The sequence below is a fragment of the Phocoena phocoena genome, chromosome 8 (genome assembly GCF_963924675.1).
Source record: "Phocoena phocoena chromosome 8, mPhoPho1.1, whole genome shotgun sequence".
Lineage (NCBI taxonomy): Eukaryota > Metazoa > Chordata > Mammalia > Artiodactyla > Phocoenidae > Phocoena > Phocoena phocoena.
Window position 1 is genome coordinate 71,583,959 of NC_089226.1, and position 19,390 is coordinate 71,603,348.

Genomic DNA, 19,390 nt, shown 5'->3' on the forward strand with positions numbered 1-19,390 from the left:
GACTTACTTCACTTAGTGTGACAATCTCTAGGTCCATCCATGTTGCTGCATATGGCATTATTTTGTTCTTTTTTATGGCTGAGTAGTTAGTTACGCATTAGTAACTTTGCTTAAAAAAATTCAAGAACTGAGCCAGAACAAGCAGTAGCAGCAAGTGGTGAAGACACCAAATTGAAAAATTTGGATTTATGGTTACCAGCACTACCAAACTGTTTATTGAGATAAAAGCAAAGCAAAACAAAACCAATAAAACCTTTTATTTAATTTCAGAAATTCAGGGATTTTTCCAAATATTGCCTATAGAGTTATGTAGAAAAAAATTTACATTTCACGTTTACAGATATCTACAGTTTTCACAAATTTAGTTTATATTTTAATTGATATTAGTCATGTTCTTAATGACGAATGCCATGTACCATCTTGGTTGTCAGGCAGCCCTTGACAGTGTATTTTTACTTATAGGCTCACCCTTCCAGTTGCCTTCCAAGCTCTACCTGCCTGTTAACAAGTTGTTTTGTTTTGTTTTTTAACAATTTTTTAACTAGTTTTGATTATAATTTGTTTACAATCTATTGTAAGCAATAGATATGACTTTTGCTGTGCAAATTTTCTTACCTCTTTTTTTTTTGGCCACACCACACAGCTTGTGGGATCTTAGTTCACCCACCAGGGATCAAATCCAGGCCCATGGCAGTGAAAGCACCGAGTCCTAACCACTGGACTGCCAGGGAATTCCTGCTCCTTTTTTTTTTTTCTCCTTTTGTTTTATCCTTAGTAATAAGTATGTTTTCTAAGACTGTCCAGGATTATGAATATATATCTTGCAGTTAAAGTGTTAAAATATTTCATTTTAGGGCTTCCCTGGTGGCGCAGTAGTTGAGAGTCTGCCTGCTGATGCAGGGGACACAGGTTCGTGCCCCGGTCCGGGAGGATCCCACATGCCGCGGAGCGGCTGGGCCCGTGGGCCGTGGCCGCTGGGCCTGCGTGTCTGGAGCCTGTGCTCTGCAACGGGAGAGGCCACAACAGTGAGAGGCCTGCGTACCGCAAAAAAAAAAAAAAAAAAATTTCATTTTACAATTCTCATAATTTTGCTACTCCATGAAATTTTTTAATGAATAATGATTTTAAAGTTATAACTTGTCTGAGTGTTTTAAAAATAAGGGAGGAAAAAATAAAATTCCATCTACTAGCTCTGTTTGCCATCTCCCATGAATCATTGTATTAAAATGTTATTTTTTAATTTTAGTCCATTTAACATCTCCTTTTTAGTGATATGAAAATATGTGTCATTTAATTAAATCCTCACCCTCACTTTAGATTCCCTGTGTATGGAGTAAGTAACACATGTACGGCTTATGCCATTCTATATTTGTTTTGTACCATGTGACTTTACCTATTTTGCTGTCCACTATTACTCTTCACTTGTCAAAGTGATTTGAGTTTGCTTTACTTTTGAACTTTATCCTTTTTTTTCTTGGTGTTGCTACTTCATAAATATGTCCTTATTAGAGTAGTGATGTATTATAGATTATTTCTTTTTTGAGACATATTTGCCATGCCCCTTAATGTTTTAAACATTTTTATGGTAGTATTGAAGCATTTTCCTCAAACACAACAATTTAAAACTCCTATATCTTTGTGTAGTGATTCCTTCTTGTTCTACAGCATTGAGTAATGTGTATTAGAATTTGTATTTTAACTTTTTCCTGACCAAATCTCAGTTCTAATCCTGTATTCATTTCTTGTTTCCTTTGATGTGTATGTGTTTTCACTCTCTGATATTTCTAGTATGTTTCATTCAGAGTCAAGGTTGATCTTGGGGAAAAGAAAACTATGTCTGCAGAAAAGTCAGGTTTTCTAGAGCTTGTTAGGCAAGAAGGCAGTCCTTGCTAGAGTGGTTTCTGAGCACGGTGGAGAGTGCTTCTAACCCTGAAAAAAGTTTCTGACTCATGAATAGAGATTTCCTGACTCCTTCCCTTTAACAGAGTGAAACAGCTTACAGAGCAAAAGCGTCCAGATTGTGGTGAATGTCCGTTGTCCAATTCTTTAGCTTTTTTATACCCTCCTTAAATAATAATAGTATTTAAAAATACTTTGTGCATCCCAACAGACTATTCTCCATCTTACAGTTGTTAATAAAGGAAAATAAGTATTTTTTGGAACAGAAAGACCAGGACATGAATTTGGCAATCTCTGATTAGAAGAGAAGTAGCATATTTTATTGTTTCATCATCACTTTTGCCTGGATGATCTGAGTTTTAGTTAAGTTCCTCTCTAAGTACTCTCCCATTTTTCTACTGTTGTATTGACTTTTCCACTATTGTATTTCTAATGCACCTCCTTAATCATTGAAGAGTTTCGAGGGATGTAGAATGTTGTAGCACCATTGTTAGAGGTCTTAAGGTTTCATAGCCACCAGCTTCATGGGGCTTATTATCCAGACTTTCAAATGAATTCTCCTCTTCCCTCACAATCCCAAATAATAATCTTTTCTCTAAGGACGTCTGTTACTAATTAAGATTTAGAGGTGATTTTATTAAAACAGGATTAATTTCCAAAAGGTTTATATAAAAGATAAAATAGAGGCTAAATCTTTTATTTTAAGGACAACAATTTGAAGCCAGTTAATGCTCAGAGTGACTGTTTCATTCATTTGGAATATTTCTGGTGACTTCCAGGTAGTTTGGTCTGCCCCTCTCTATCTAGTTTAAGGACCTAAGAATGGAAGAGCCCTGGAGGCTGAAGTACTGTAGCCAAGGGGGAGGAAGGAGCCCCCATCCTGCTGAAGGTGTTTCTTTCTCTGAAGCAGTTAGTCCAGGATCTATTAGCAAATGAAAGTTCTAAGCCCTTGCAACTTTCAAAGTATCCGTCTGTGTACCAATTTATGTATCTTTCTAATATGATCTTTCTAATTGAAAGATCATATTTTTGGAAGGAATATGTGTTTATATGTAAGCTTGTGCCTAAAACAGGTCTGAAGGGAAGACCATTATTTATCCTGTGTTTTTTGAAAAAAATTGTCTTCTGAAATTAAAACATAAAAACATTTTTTCATTATTGCTTTTCTTTCTCATGAAGGAAACCTGTGTTGTATAATCCATATTTTATCAATATTTATTGTTTTAAAAACCATTTCATAATGATGGTTTATATATCCTATTTTGTCAGAATTTTTTTTATTAATTAATTAATTTATTTTTGGCTACATTGGGTCTTCGTTGCTGAGGGCGGGCTTTCTCTAGTTGCGGCGAGCTGGGGCTACTCTTCGTTGCAGTGTGCCGGCTTCTTATTGCGGTGGCTTCTCTTGTTGCGGAGCATGGGCTTCAGGTGCACAGGCTTCAGGAGTTGTGGCACACGGGCTCAGTAGTTGTGGCTCGCAGGCTCTAGAGCGCAGGCTCAGTAGCTGTGGCGCATGGGCTTAGTTGCTCTGAGGCATGTGGGATCCTCCTGGACCAGGGCTCGAACCCGCATCCCCTACATTGGCAGGTGGACTCTTAACCACTGCACCACCAGGGAAGCCCTAAGGTCAGAATTTTAAATATCTTTTATTTGTTATTACTAATTCTGGGGGATTTTGAAAAGTTTTCAATTTAAATGAATTAAAAAAGTAAGTGTTTATAAATATGTGGCCAGACATGTTCTGTTGATTTTAAACTTTGGAAAGAAATTTTATTAGTTTTAAGTATCCTCAGTTTAATTCTTTTTGGCTTATTTAGATACTTTGGACTATTTTTAAAACTACAAATAAATAATTAGATTTCAATTTGATAATTAGGAAGACAGAGTTTATACGACTTTGTTATTTTTTTTAATAAATTTATTTTATTTTTACTTTTGGCTGCATTGGGTCTTTGTTGCTGCACGCAGGCTTTCTCTAGTTGTGGTGAGCGGGGGCTACTCTTCATTGCAGTGCACGTTGCAGTGGCTTCTCTTGTTACGGAGCACAGGCTCTAGGCATGCAGGCTTCCGTAGTTGTGGCACGTGGGCTCAGTAGTTGTGGCTCGCAGGCTCAGTAGTTGTGGCTCATGGGCTCTAGAGCACAGGCTCAGTAGTTGTGGTGCATGGGCTTAGTTGCTCTGTGGCATGTGGGATCTTCCCGGACCAGGGCTCGAACCCATGTCCCCTGCATTGGCAGACAGATTCTTAACCACTGGGCCACCAGGGAAGCTCAACTTTGTTATATTTGAATTTGTCTTTTGACTATATGTTGTAAGAATTCTTCCAGTGCAATATTTGTTGGAAAATATTATTCTAGTCATCATTTGTATAGGTTTATATTTAATTATATTAAATGTAAAATCAGAAAAATATGTAATATTTGTTGTAATTTTCTGGGGAAAAAGACAAATTTGACAATGTTGAAAGAATGAATTGTTTGAAAAACACTAATGTTGCACATTTTGGCTAGAATATTAAAATTTGTAATTTGTACATATCCTACATTGTTATTTTAATAGTATCACTAGCATATTTATTTTCTACACTAGATATTGAGCAAAAACATTTCTTTTGTGCGTGTGTTTCCAGCTATCATGATAAATGCTTATATGCATGTATGTAAATGTAACATGGCTGAGCCTTTTTCTTTTACCTCAGTTTAAAAAAATGCCAAACAGCACAATAGCCATAACTAAATTATCTATGGAGTGTTTACTTTGGAGGTGAAATAAGCTAACAAAAATACTTGAGAATAAACATAATGAGGCAACTTTTATACAGGGAAATATATTTCCACTATTCAAAGTGCTTCATCTATTCATAGAAACATTAGAAAATGTAACTCTGCCTAAATAATGCCATACTCTTATAATATAATTTAAGATGTTAAATTCAAATGAAGTGATTTATCATTTCTTAAAACAAACAAACAAACAAGAAACACTAACATTGCAGAGTCATAGAGCCTCAGGGTCTTAGAGATCATTTACCTGGAAGGGACCTCTTCTCCAGCATTTCCTAGTAGACTTTTATCCAGCCCTGCTTCCAGTGATAGGACTGAAGTGGAAATCACAGTAGTTACCAGGCTTGTCTCCAATATTGGAATCACCTAAGAGCTTCAAAAAATACTGATTCCTGTGTCCCACCTCCAGAGATTGTGATTTCATTCTTCTGGAGTGCAGTCTGGGCTATGAAATTTTTAAAAGATCTTCGGGTGATTCTAATATGCAGACAGGTTTGGGAACTGCTGGTAGATCATGTGGAAAACCAACATTAGAGAATCTATGCTGGGGAGGAAACCTGACTGATGTTATGAAGGCTCTGTAAGCATTTAAATGTCACTTCAGTTACATGCACGCACACACCAGTGTTTGTAATGTGTAGGAAGCATTTCCACTTAAATTCAAGAACCTTTTAATAGCAAGATATCACAGTGACAAAGAATCCATGATAATGGGATAGTGGAAAGTGCTGGGGGCTGGGTGTTAGGACCCTGGCTCTGTCATTCTCCAACTATATGATTTTTTTTTCCTCCTAGTGTCTGGAGAAAAAACTCTAAAAGTTCTAGACTGTGAGCTTTTACTAACTTTACTAACTAAAATTTCCTAACTTTTCTATTTGAAAGCATTTCAGATTTGCAAAAAGCATGCAGAAATAGTACAAAGAATTCCCATAAGCCCTTCACCTAGCTTCCCCAAGTGATAACATCTTACAAAGTTATTAAAATCAGGAAATCAACATTAATACAATTTTACTAACTAATCTGCAAATTTTGCCAATTATCCCACTAATACACTTTTTCTAGGCTAAGAACAAATCCAGGATCTCACATTGCATTTAGTTGTGTGTACGTGTGTGTGTTTGTTAACTCTGACAAAAAATTATCAAGCCTATCCAAAAAGGTTGCAACAATTGTACGGGTAATTCTAGTATGCCCTTCCCCTAGATATATCAGTTCTTAGCAGCTTGCCACATTTGCCTTCAAGCTTTCTCTATGTATAATTCAGTTTTCTTACTGAAGCATTTCAGTAAAAAAGTTTTTTTTTTTTACTGAAGTTTCAGACATTGTGATCCCTTACTGTAAATATGTGAGTGAGCATCTCCTAAGAACAAGGACATTCTTTTATAATAACCGTCTTATAAAAATTATCCTCTTATCAAATTCAGGAAATTTAACATTGTTACTATGGACAAAGGATGTGGTCTGCCATTTCAATAAAGAAAGGATGTTGCTATCCTCAAGCCATCAGCCACCATAGCTGCCCACAAGAGTGCACCCTGAGGAGAACTCAGGATGGAGATAAACAGGATACTAGTCCTTAGAGAGCTGAAGTGCATATCAAAGGCATGATTTCAGTGAGCCCAGATTCTTGCATCTTCCCATACATAGAAAAGTGCTAAATTCATTAACCTGAGATGTCTGGTTTTCTTTAATTAACGGTAATCTTTTAATGTTCTGACGACTTGTTTTTCTTGTTTTTGTTTTTTTCACAAAAACTCCTATACAGTATATCCTGGTTCCTCCCTTACCTCTCTGGAACAGCCCCTTGGAGCTATCTGAGAGGCTGTCTCCCGGGCTTCAGTCCTCAGTAAGTCCACTGAATAAAACATAATTCTCGGGCTTCCCTGGTGGCGCAGTGGTTGAGAGTCCGCCTGCCGATGCAGGGGACAGGGGTTCGTGCCCCGGTCCGGGAGGATCCCACGTGCCGCGGAGCGGCTGGGCCCGTGGGCCATGGCAGCTGGGCCTGCGCGTCCGGAGCCTGTGCTCCGGGAGAGGCCACAGCAGTGAGAGGCCCGCGTACCGCAGAAAAAAAACCAACACATAATTCTCAACTCTTAGGTTATATGTTTTTTTTCAGTTGACATTCTAATACTATTGATCTATTATAACATCTGGTCCATATTCAGATTTCACCAGTTGTCTGAATACTGTCCTTCATAGTAATTTCTTTTTTTTGTCATCTAGGATTTAATCCAGAATCAAGCTTTGCATTTACTTGTCATGTCTCTTTTATTTCCCTTAAGCTGAAATAGCTCTTCAGCCTTTCTTTGTCTTTCATGACGTTGATATTTTTGAAAAGTACAGGCCAGTTATTGAATGGCCCTCAACTTGCATTTGTCTAGATCAGTGTTTCTCAAAGTATGTTCTGTGACTGGTGCTGGTCTATACACCAGTGCCACCCAACAATGAGGGGTCAACATAGAAACTGAAATTAGTTATGCCTTTGAAAATTATTTTATGTCTGTTTTATAATAAAAATGGGAGCTTATATTTTTATGTCTTGATTTCCTTTTTCTAAGAATTCATTTTTGTTGTATTTTATAAAATATCAGTCCCCAATGGGTTGGATATTTTCTTTTAAAAGGTCCTTTGTCACAGCTACTTTGAGCAGCACCGGTCTAGATGAGCTTTGTGAAGCTAAGGACTGTGCTTTATTCACCTGAATCCATTACGTTCAGGCCGTACCTGGCAGAGTTCAGTGAATGGTTGCCTGTGGGATGACTTAAAATGGCCATTCCTGGGCTTCCCTGGTGGCGCAGTGGTTGAGAGTCCGCCTGCTGATGCAGGGGACACGGGTTCGTGCCCCGGTCCGGGAAGATTCCACATGCCGCGGAGCAGCTGGGCCCGTGAGCGATGGCCGCTGAGCCTGCGCGTTCGGAGCCTGTGCTCCGCAACGGGAGAGGCCACAGCCGTAAGAGGCCCGCGTACGGCAAAAAAAAAAAAAAAAAGGCCATTCCTTTATTAGAGACACTTACGCTGAGTTCAAATCTGTCTGTCCATAAATTCTACATAGGAACCTTCTTTCTGCCTTCAAAAACATACAACATGTCTACGCATATACTTATGTGTTAGCTTTTCAGAGATTTAAAAACTGATAATAAGTCTTAAAGCCCCAGTCTACTCCAAGCAAAAGTAGCTCCATTTCTTTTACCATTTGTAGTGATTAGGATTAAGTTTTGCTGAAAATAAGAACACCTCAAATAAGAATGGCTTATTGACTTTGTTTCTTATGTTCTGCAAGCTCAGAGGTGTCATTCTAGGGCTGGTAGGGAAGTTTCCCAAATCATCAGGGACCCAGCACCCCTCTATTTTGCTGTCCTATTGTCCCCAATGTGTGACTTTTACACTATGGTCCAATATGTTTGCTGATGCTCTAGCTATTACATCTGCATTCCTGCCAGCAGATGGAGGAAAGGGTAAAGAGCATATCCCTCCCTTTAAAGACATTTCCCAGAAAGCACACAAAAGACTTCCATTTATATTAATTGGGTCAGAACTTGGTCATATGGCCACAGTGAGCTTGTTCTGCAGATAAGGGAGAATGTAAATATTTGTTTAGTTACTGGCAGTACCACTAACTCAAAATTCACTGTGCCAATAAGACTACTCTTTATTGGGATTTGATCCACAGCCCACAGGATACTGTAATTCTTACAACAGTCCTGCAGGGAAGATTTTACGACCTGAATTTTAGAGAAGTGGAAATCGAGGCTGTCAGGGGTAGAGGGGGTGAGGTAACTTGCCTTTTGTCCTGCAAAAAGCAGCTGGTGTAGCTGGCATTTGAGTCCAGGTCTGCCTGTGAGTTTCTGTAGGTTACACTCTTTTTAAAGATGTGAGAAAAATAATTAAATAGGATCAATGAGACTACTGGAATGCAAGATGCTGGAGAAAGAGATATGTGCGTTTATAACAACAGCAAATGCCACTTGTGTTCTGAACTTGGCAGTTAAATTGATTTTAAAGGTGGTCTGGAGGTTGTAAAACTTGATCACTGAGCATTTTGTTTTGCTTGGAGAGGTCACAAGCCACGTTTTGGTTAGCAAGGGGAAATGGGCTGTTTTCAGACATTTGACTGAAGCATCCTGGAAATATAAATTTAGCTTTAGGTTTCAGTAATATAAGATTTTTTTTTAAAGAAATGTAAGTTGGAGCTGGTAGCAGATGTTCCTATTCTATAAGTTTGCTTTACAACAATATGAAAACAAGTGACATTCTTTACAGGTTGAAGGGTTTATTTTTTGTATGTCGGCTGAAAAAATACACGCATCCTAAAAGTTATGGGTTTTTTTTTAACATCTTTATTGGAGTATAATTGCTTTACAATGGTGTGTTAGTTTCTTCTGTATCACAAAGTGAATCAGATATACATATATCCCCATATCTCCTCCCTCTTGCGTCTCCCTCCCACCCTCCCTATCCCACCCCTCTAGGTGGTCACAGAGCACCCAGCTGATCTCCCTGTGCTATGCGGCTGCTTCCTACTAGCTATCTATTTTACATTTGGTAGTATATGTAAGTCAATGCCACTCTCTGAGTTATGTTTTATTTGGCGGGAATTTTTAGGACTTCAAGCCCAGGAGGCAGCACCTCAAGTAACCCTGAGAAAACTGCTCCAAGGAGGCGAGGGGGCGGGTTTTGCAACAAAGGGCAGGTAGTCCGGAACATCAAAAGATTATTGTAATTAAAGAAAACCAGATACCCCCAAAGTTAAGGAATTAAGCCCATTTCTACGTATGGGAAGATGCAAGAGTCTGGGCTCACTGAAATCATTCCTTTGATATGTACCTCAACTATCTGGGGCCAGTGTCCTGTGTTTTTGTAGGGAGTGGCTGCGGTCTGATGGCTGCTAGATGGCAGGTATTCTTTCCTTCCTGAGTTGCCTCAGGGCTCACCAGCTTACCTTCTGGTGGTGGCTACAATCCCCGGTGACTGTGACAGCCTCTGTTTACTGATATGTTAGGAAATAATCCATTTCTCAGTATCAAAATAAAGAATGACTTTTCAGAACCGTAAAAAAAAAAAAGTAATGTTAGTTTATCATGCCGGTGGTAAGAACAATTGCCCCCAATGCGCTCCTGCATCATAGTGGATCTTCCTTAGAGCAGCGCCCAGGCGATCGGATCCCGGCCTCAGATTACAAAGCGAACGTAGAGGCTGACGCGAACCCTGTGCCCCTGCCGGCCGGCACGCTCGGAGTTGAGGACTTCCTGCCCACTGCTCGCCGCTCCCACTCCCGGCGCGCGCGCGCAGCCGGTGGAGGTGTGACTGAGCAAGGCGCTGGCGGTAACTTTCCTTCTCTGTGAACGGAGCAACCAAAACGACTTCTCGCAGAGTTGCAGAAGGTGCAAACGCGCCATTAACTAATTCTGCGTAAAGTTCCAGTCACCGCGCAAGAGATGTTCCCTCACCCCCTCCTTAGGACCTGCCCACTCCTAAGAGGAAGAAAGCTACTAAGACGAAGTTTGAGGGTGCAAGTTCCGGGAGGCTGTGGCCACGGCGCAGAGGGCGGGCGGCCCAACGTGGTGAGGTTCCGTGCTGTGTTCCCGGTTCTGGTGCTGGTCCTGGGGCTCACGCTGCTCACCGCAGGTAGGGCAGGAGGGAGAGAAGGCAGGAGGGAGAGAAGGGAGGAGGCAGGGAGGGAGGAGGGGTGGCTTTCGCTACGCAGTGAGGGCCGAGTCCGGCTGGGGCTAAATATCTTAAAAATCCCCAACCAACCCTGAACTCTGTATTGTGAAATGCGGATTCATTTACTGATTCAACAGTTGTATACGGACGCCTACTATGTGCAGAGTCGGCACTTGTAGGAGTCTGTGAGCACACGCTCTGATGTTCTGTAAACCTCTGCCTCTCTTGTATCATGCCAGTTGCTGGAACGGAGAGGCGTGGAATAAGAAATTTACTCTGGGACTTCCCTGGTGGTCCAGTGGTTGAGACTCCATGCTTCCACTGCAGGGGGCACGGGTTCGATGCTGGTTGGGGAACTAAGATCCCGCATGCATGCTGCCAAAACAACAGCAACAAGAAGTTTATTTCCTACAGTTCTGGAAGCTGGGAAGTCCATGATCAAGGTGCTGACTGATTTGGTTCCTGGTGAGGGACCCCTTCCCGGCTTGTAGGTGAACACTTTCTTACTATATCCTCAGGTTTGGAGAGATGTCTCATATTTCTCATGTCTCTTATTTTTTATTTTTATTTATTTATTTTTTGGCTGCGTGGCATGTGGGATCTTAATTCCCCGATCAGGGACCAAACCTATGTCCCCTGCAGTGGAAGCACAGAGTCTAAACCACTGGACCGCCAGGAAACTCCCTCTCATGTCTCTTATAAGAGCACTAATCTGATTCATGAGGTCTCACCCTCATGACCTAATTAATTATCTCCCAAAGGCCCCTCCTCCAAATACCATCACACTGGGGATTAGGCCACAACATATGAATTTGGTGGGGACACAAACAGTCCATAACACATCCCCCAAACACATTTGTGGATTAGAAGCAACATTGCTAAGATGGCAGTACTTGCCAAATTGATCTACAGATTCAGTTCAATTCCTATTAGAAACTTAGCTGACTTCTTTGTAGAAATTGATAAACTGTTTCTGAAATTCCTCTGAAATTACAAGGCACCCAGCATAGCCAAAACAATCTTGGGAAAAAAAAAAAAAAGAACAAAGTTAAAGGAGTTTATGTGGATTAATGAGGGGCCATAAACTAAGGGCCTTTGTATCTGAAGACCCCTCCCCCCGCCCCCACAAAAAGGGAAGTTGTTTCCAATTATATGGCAGTGTTTTAGAGCCCCAGGCCTATGTTTCTTTCAAGGGTCTTCCATAACACAGTTCTCATATTGCCCCAGGTTTTCTGGAAGTGGAGATGGCAGGGAGGACTCAGATGGTTTTCCTGAATGAAAATGCGACTATCTTTTGCAAGATCCCTGGTTTCCCACACCTGGACATCAACAGTATGGGTATCACCTGGTTTCGGAAGGCTCAGTTGTCTGAAATAGAGATCAAACTGTTTGAATTTTTTGGAGACCACAAAGTGGCATTCCGACCTGGAGCCAACGTGTCTCCATGGAGGCTGAAGAGGGGGGATGCCTCACTGCAGCTGCCTGGGGTCCAACTGTGGGAAGCAGGAGAGTACCGATGTGAGTTGGTGGTCACTCCTCAGAAGGCACAGGGGAGAGTCTGGCTGGAGGTTGTAGGTGAGTGCCTGAGGGCAGTGCCCTGTGATTCCCATGGTGATGGGGCTTGGGGTGGAGATGTAGATGGGCCAAGTGGAGCAGAGCATGGGCCTAGGAGTCACATAGATGTGGGTTTGAGTCCTGGGCTTCCATGGACTTCTAGACAACTTTGGACAAGTTATTAATCACGCTGAATCTCAATGCCCTTCCCTCTAAACAAATGTAATAGTACTTTTCTAAGAGGATTGATCGTAGGGAAGAGGCTATGAAAAATGCAAGGAGGATGCTTAGAATAGCGTTTGGCCCATTTTAAGTTCGCAGTAAAAGATAATCAAAGTAATTATATAATTTCCTTGGTGTGTGGACAATTAGTCTTCACTGAAGAGGTACCTCTGAAAGGTAGCTGGGGAAGGGGAGAGATTGCACTCTGGTTCCATGGATCTGAATCCTATTCTATCTAACTTTGTTGCTTCCAAACTGAGTGATTGGGTCAGCCATTTAACATCTTTACACGTGAATTTTCCCATGTGCAAATGAATTTTCCATGTGCAAAATGAGGCAATAAGTCATACCTGCCTCATAGTGTTCTGAGGATTACACAAGATCATGTATGAAAATGCTCAGCCAGTGCTGTTGTGAGGTAGGTGCTCAGTCAAGATTTATAACAACACTTTTCCCTAAACACGTTTTTGAGCTCCACTTTCTTCTATTATAAATAGGTCAGATACTCTGTGGATGAGCTTGGGGCTGCCATAACAAAACACCACTGACTGGGTGGCTTAAACAGCAGAAATTTATTTTCTCACAATTCTGGAGTCTAGAAGTCTGAGATCAAGGTGACAGCAGGGTTGGTTTCTTCAGAGGCCTCTCTCCTTGGCTTGTAGGTGCTTGTCTTCTCCCTGTGTCTTCACCCCTCTTCCCTCTGTATTTGTGTATCCTAATCTCCTCTTCTTATAAAGACATCAGTCATATTAGATTAGGATTCAACCTAATGATCTCATTTAACTTATCAACCTCAATAAAAACCCTACCTTCAAATATAGTCATAGTCTGAGGGACTAGGACTAGGGATTAGGACTTCAACATATGAATTTGGGGGGGCATACAATTCAGCCTGTAACTGAGGGGCAGTGTCTGTGAGCCCTCCATAATTGTACTTAAGACTTTGAATGTTTTGTACATATTAATTTTGGTAATGGGGATGTATATTAGAATTCATTTCCTCTGCAACTGACAGAAAGCCTAAAATAAAAGGTTTTTTTCCCAAAAAGTGATACACTTTATTTTTTAGAAGAGTTTTAGATTTACAGAGAAATTGGAAAGTTAGTACCGAGTTCCCATATTACTCTTGCCTCCACACCACACTTGCCCCATTAGTATCATCTTGTATTTATGGTATATTTGTTATAATTGATGAATTGATTATTCATTAATAATGTTCTCTTTGGATTAGTATTAGTTCTCTTTGGGTTCTCTTTGGGTTAGTTCTCTTTGGGTTAGTATTAGTATGGTATATCTTTCTCAATCCTTTTACTTTTAATCTATTTGGGTCCTCATATTTAAAGTGGGTTTCTTGTAGAAAGCACATGTTTGAGTCTTTTTTTTATCCACTATGACAGTCTCTGTCTTTTAGTTGATGGAGTTAGACCATTCATTTAAAGTGATTGCGTATATAGTTGGACTGATATGTATTGTGTTTGTATCTGTTTTCTATTTGGTGCCCTTTGTTTTTTAAATTTTTTAAATTTAATTTTCCACCTCTTTTTATGCCTTCTCTGTTTTTTTTTTTTTGTTTTTTTTTTTGTTTTTTTGCGGTACACGGGCCTCTTACTGTTGTGGCCTCTCCCGTTGCAGAGCACAGGCTCTGGACGCGCAGGCTCAGTGGCCATGGCTCACAGGCCTAGCTGCTCCGCGGCATGTGGGATCTTCCTGGACCGGGGCACGAACCCGTGTCACTTGCATCAGCAGGCGGACTCTCAACCACTGCACCACCAGGGAAGCCCCCCCTTCTCTGGTTTTAATTGAATATTTTATATGATACCATTTTCTCTCTTTTCTCTGTATATCAATTATACTTATTTAAAATTTATTTTAATGGTTGTCCTAGAGTTTGCAGTGTACATTTACAACTAATTTAAGTCTGCTTTCAAATAACACTGTATTGCTCTATGGGTAGTACAGGTCCTTAATAACAGAGTATTTCCAGTTCTTCTCTCCCATCTCTTATAACATTACTGTCATTCATTTAACTTTTTCATATGCTATAACCACCCAGTACATTGTTGCTATTATTATTTTGAATGAACACAATGATCTGTTAGATCAGTTAAGCATAAGAAAAATAAATGTTTTATTTTGCCTTCATTTATTCCTTCTCTGACACTCTTCCTTTCTTTTTGTAGATTCTAGTTTCTGACCTATATCATTCTCCATCTCTCTGAAGAACTTCTTTTAACATGTAGCAAAGCAGGTCTACTGGTGACAGATTTCCTCAGTTTTTGTCTGTCTGAGAAAGTATACTTCATTTTTGAAGGGTAATTATTCTGGATATAGGAGTCTAGATTGGTGGGGTTTCTTTCTTTGAATACTTTAAATATTTCACTCCACTCTCTTCTTTCTTGCATTTAAGAAGTCCCATGTCATCCTTATCCTTGTTCCTCTGTAGGTAAGTTACTTTTTTCCTCTGGCTTCTTTCAAGATTTTCTCTTTGTTTTTTTGCATTTTGAATATGGTATACCTAGGTATAAATTTTTTTTTTTTCTTTTTTTGGTATTTTTCTGCTCGGTGTTGTCTGAGCTTCCTGGATCTGTGCTTTGGTGTCTGTCATTAATTTTGGAAAATTCTCAGCCATTATTTTTCAAAATGTTTCTTCTGCTCCTTTCTCTTTTCTTCTTCTGGTATTCCTATTACATATGTTACCTTTTGCTGTCATCTCACAGTTCTTGGATATTCTGTTCCCTTCTGGTTTTTTTCCCCATTCTTTTTTCTCTTTGCATTTCAGTTTGGGAAGTTTCTATTGACATTCTTAAGCTAGCTAATTCTTTCCTTGGCACTGTGAAGTTTACTGATGAGCCCATCAGAGGCATTCTTCATTTCTTTTATGATGTTTTTGATTTCTCGCATTTCCTTTTGATTCTTTTTTAAAGTTTCCATCTGTCTATTTACATTATCCATTTGTTCTTGCATATTGTCTGCTTTTTCCATTAGTGCTCTTAACATTTTAATCATTATTTAGAATTCTCTATCTGATAATTCTAAAATCTGTGTCATACGAGAGTCTTGTTCTGAGGCTTGCTTTGTCTTTTCATACTTTTCAGCATGCCTTGTAATTTTTTGTTGAAAACCAGATGTTATGTATCAGGTGGTAAGAACTGAGGTGAATAGGCTTTTGGTGTGAGAGTCTATGTTGCTTTGGCTAGGCGTTAGGCTGTGTTTAGTGTTAATGCTGTACCTGTAGGTGCCAGAGTTTTCCCCCTTCCTTGTTTTGTTTGAATTTCCCTATGAACACCTTAAACAGAGCCTGTGTTTAACATCTCTCTCAGTTGTAATCTGTTACCATTCTGGAACTCTGTTGATGTAGTGGTAAGGTGTTGTGGAGGAGAAGCAGTCTATACTCTTATGGTTAAATCTCATTCTTTTGAGTTGCCTGAGCCCCTAGGCTGTCTCACCTTCAAAAGTGTTTCTAGGTGAGGCGGGAAGGCTAGAGGGGGCTGGAGTTGGCTAATCATCACTATCCCGGGTCAAAGCAAGACTCTGGCAAAGTCTTTTCCCTTGAGAGCATCCTTTATTATGGAGAATGCACTGGGTATATTTTTAAATAGTTACTTTTCCTCTCCCCATTGCTCAAAATAGGAGGGAATTTTTCTTGGATCTTCACAGTGAGAGCGTGGTGGGATTCTGGGAGGTAAAACTCATGAAAGTGTTGTGACCCCCCCTAAGACTGGGCCTTTAGGAGTTTTTTATTCTCAATCTAGTCCACACTTATCCTTTAGCAATTTGTCAGAGTTACTGCTTAAGTGTGTCGACCAGCTTATTACTCCAGTACCTTCTGCTTAAGGTTTTATGATCTCGGCTGTGATTCTCTCAATCTGCCTGTCTTTTTTCAGGGTGGTGGTTTGCCCTGTCACCTTAATTCTCTGATGGATCTAAGAAAAGCTGTGGATTTACAGTTTGTTCAGCTCAGCTTTTTTTCCTGTTATGAGGATAGAAGTGATGACTTTAGGTCTTTACATGTCAGAGGGAAGCGAGAAGTCAATAGTGCTTTTAAGAAGGTAGTTTATTTTCCTTTCACAAAACTGTGGCCAACCCAGGGCATGTATGGCAGTTCTGTGATCATCTAGGACCCAGGATCCTTTTATGTCATCACTTTGCCATCCTCAACCTGCATTTCCACCTTGTGCTTGGAAATGTCTTCTCCATCTCCAGCCATGACATGGTATTGCAGCCATTCTGCAGGAAGGAAGTGGAGGGGGAGAGACACTGTACTTTTCTTTAAGATACCCTTGTTATTTCAGGAGACTTCTTAGAAATTGCTCTCACTACTTCTGAATACATCCAAACTTCCAGACCCTTAGTTCATATGCCTACACCCAGCTGCAGAGAAAGGTGGGAGAAGTAGCTTTAACTTGGAGGTGTCTTTGAAGAATAGAGATTCGCAGCAATTAGCAGTCTCTGCCACAACACTGCTCCAAGGCTTTCCTCAGATTCTCAACCATGTCTATGACACAGAGGGGCTTAAGAAACTCTGCTTTATAAAATTGCTGTGAGTTTTGGGGTCACAGCATATCGGCACCCTGCCAGCACTGGGACCAGCATACCCAGAACGTTTAGCCTAGGCAGAATACCATTCAGTTTACTCACCTTTCCTGAAGGCTTGCCATGGGTCTGACATTGGGCTGATAATAAGCAAGTCCCTACCTACCCTCAAGGCATGATTTCTCTCCCCTGGCAGCTCACCCAGTCAGTAGCTTGTTTCTGGAGCGAGCCGGGGTGAAAGATAATGAAGACAAACATATTTTGTGTAAGTCAAGTGGATTCTACCCAGAGGATATTAACATAACGTGGAAAAGGTGGACCCAGAAGGATCCCCAGTTCCAGGAGATTTCTGAGGACGTTATCACTGGCCCCACCATGAAGAATGAGGATGGTACATTTAATATCACTAGCTACTTGAGGCTGAAGTCCTCTCTGGAAGACAATGTGACCATCTACCAGTGTGTGGTATGGCATGTATCCTCACTCATGTGCCAGAGTTTCAACTTCACCCCGATTCTGATAGGTAAGCAGCCCCCTAGACATTTCCCCATCTCTTCATCTTGAGGGGAATATAATATCAACTTTGGTTCCCACACAGTCTAGGGGAATATGGGGGCCAATATGGAAGGAGAGAAAGCTTGGTCTGGTTTAGCTCAGCCCCAGAGTCAGCAGTCCAGATTAGGTCCTTAAGCTGGGACAGATGGTCTAATAGGTAGAGAGTGGTGATGACCTGGCTTCCAGGGTCATGGCTCTGGTCCTGCTGGTCCAATGCATCTGCCTAGAGGTGAGGGAGGTAAGGAAGGCAGAGGCTAACTAGTGGCCCTGGGAAATGTGGTCAGGGTGTGCCAGGTGGGGCTTGGGATGGCCCTGAAGGGAGAGAGAAATTGTTCCTGGAAGTAAGGACTAGGGATTGTGTGGGTGGGTGCTGTGTGCAGGGATGTGTTTAGGATATGTGTGGGGCATGGGGAATATGAAATTGAAATATGCTTTGTGTGTATGGTATAAGGGATTTGTCTGGGTGATATGTATATGTCTTAGTCCGTATGGGCTGCTATTGGGTTGGCCAAAAGGTTCATTCGTTTTTTTCCATAAGATGGCTCTATTAGCACTTAGTTGTCTTTAACTTCATTCAAAACAATTTTGTTAGATTGTATGTGACGGCTGTCATATCAGTGTGCATTTAAAAAAAGACATCAAAATTGGTGAATTTTTGTGTAGCCATTTTAATATTGAAGATGGAAGGAAAAAAAGCAACATTTTTGGCATATTATGCTTTATTATTTCAAGAAAAGTAAAAACACAACCGAAATGCAAAAAAGACTTGTGCAGTGTATGGAGAAGGTGCTGTGACTGATCAAATGTGTCGAAAGTGGTTTGCGAAGTTTTGTGCTGGAGATTTCTTGCTGGACGATGCTCCACAGTCAGGTAGACCAGTTGAAGTTGATAGTGATCAAATCAAGACATTAATTGAGAACAATCAACATTATACCACGCAGGAGATAGCCAACATGCTCAAAATATCCAAACCAAGCGTTGAAAATCATTTGCACCAGCTTGGTTATGTTCATCTCTTTGATGTTTGGGTTGCACATAAGTTAAGCAAAAAAAACCTTCTTGACCGTATTTCTGCACGTGATTCTCTACTTAAACATAACGAAAATGTTCTGTTTTTAAAACAAATTGTGACGGGCGATGAAAACTGGATACTGTACAATAACGTGAAACGGAAGAGATCGTAGGCAAGCGAATTGAACCACCACCAGCCACACAAAATGCCAGTCTTCATCCAAAGAAGGTGATGTGTATATGGTGGGATTGGAAGGGAGTCCTCTATTATGAGCTCCTTCCGGAAAACCAAACGATTAATTCCAACAAGTACTGCTCCCAATTAGACCAACTGAAAGCAGTACTTGATGAAAAGCATCCAGGATTAGTCAACAGAAAACACATAATCTTCCGTCAGGATAATGTAACACCACATGTTTCTTTGATGACCAGGCAAAAACTGTTACAGCTTGGCTGGGAAGTTCTGATTCATCTGCTGTATTCACCAGACATTGCACCTTTGGATTTCCATTTATTTAGGTCTTTACAAAACTCTCTTAATGGAAAAAAATTCAATTCCCTGGAAGACTATAAGAGGCACCTGCAACAGTTCTTTGCTCAAAAAGATTAAACGTTTTGGGAAGATGGAATTATGAAGTTGCCTGAAAAACAGAAGATAGTGGAACAAAAGGGTGAATACATTGTTCAATAAGTTCTTGGTGAAAATGAAAAACATGTCTTTTATTTTTACTTAAAAATCGAAGGCACGTTTTGGCCAACCCAATACAACAAATTGCCACAGACTGGGTCACTTATAAACAACAGAACTTTATTTTTCACTGTTCTGGAGGCTGGAATTCTGAGATTAGTGTGCCACTATGGCTGAGAGCCCTTTCAGGTTTCAGACTTCTCATGGTGTCCTCACACGGTGGAAGGGGTGAGGGATCTCTAGAGGGCCTCCTTTATAAGGCACTAATCTGACTCATGAGGGCTGCACCCTCATGACCTAAAGCTCCCCAAAGCTCCACCTCCTAATACCATCGTATTGGGCATTAGGATTTCAACGTAAGAATTTTGAGGGGAGATAGACATTCAGTCTATAGCAGTATACAAGTGATACAGGGTAGTGTAGTAGTATGGAAGCTTTGAACGTGTGCATGGTATGTGTATATTGTATGTGGTGTTTGATAT

The 19,390-nt window shown here is 40.6% G+C and overlaps 1 protein-coding gene across 1 annotated transcript; it reads left to right on the forward strand.

The window, feature by feature from the left end:
- The first annotated feature begins 9,759 nt into the window (after positions 1-9,759).
- Positions 9,760-17,218, forward strand: NCR3LG1 (natural killer cell cytotoxicity receptor 3 ligand 1). Its single transcript, XM_065882410.1, has 4 exons — positions 9,760-10,003; positions 10,223-10,306; positions 11,573-11,920; positions 16,851-17,218. Exons 1-4 carry the CDS (start codon positions 9,760-9,762, stop codon positions 17,216-17,218), a joined length of 1,044 nt encoding a protein of 347 aa, XP_065738482.1.
- The last annotated feature ends 2,172 nt before the right edge of the window (positions 17,219-19,390 follow it).

What these genes read in the sequence shown, in the direction of transcription:
- NCR3LG1 (XM_065882410.1), top strand. Translation starts at nt 9,760, where the DNA reads ATGCCGGTGGTAAGAACAATTGCCCCCAATGCGCTCCTGCATCATAGT. An exon ending in GACTGAGCAAGGCGCTGGCG is followed by an intron (nt 10,004 to 10,222) that starts GTAACTTTCCTT and finishes GCCACGGCGCAG; the next exon opens with AGGGCGGGCGGCCCAACGTG. An exon ending in AGTCTGGCTGGAGGTTGTAG is followed by an intron (nt 11,921 to 16,850) that starts GTGAGTGCCTGA and finishes CTCCCCTGGCAG; the next exon opens with CTCACCCAGTCAGTAGCTTG.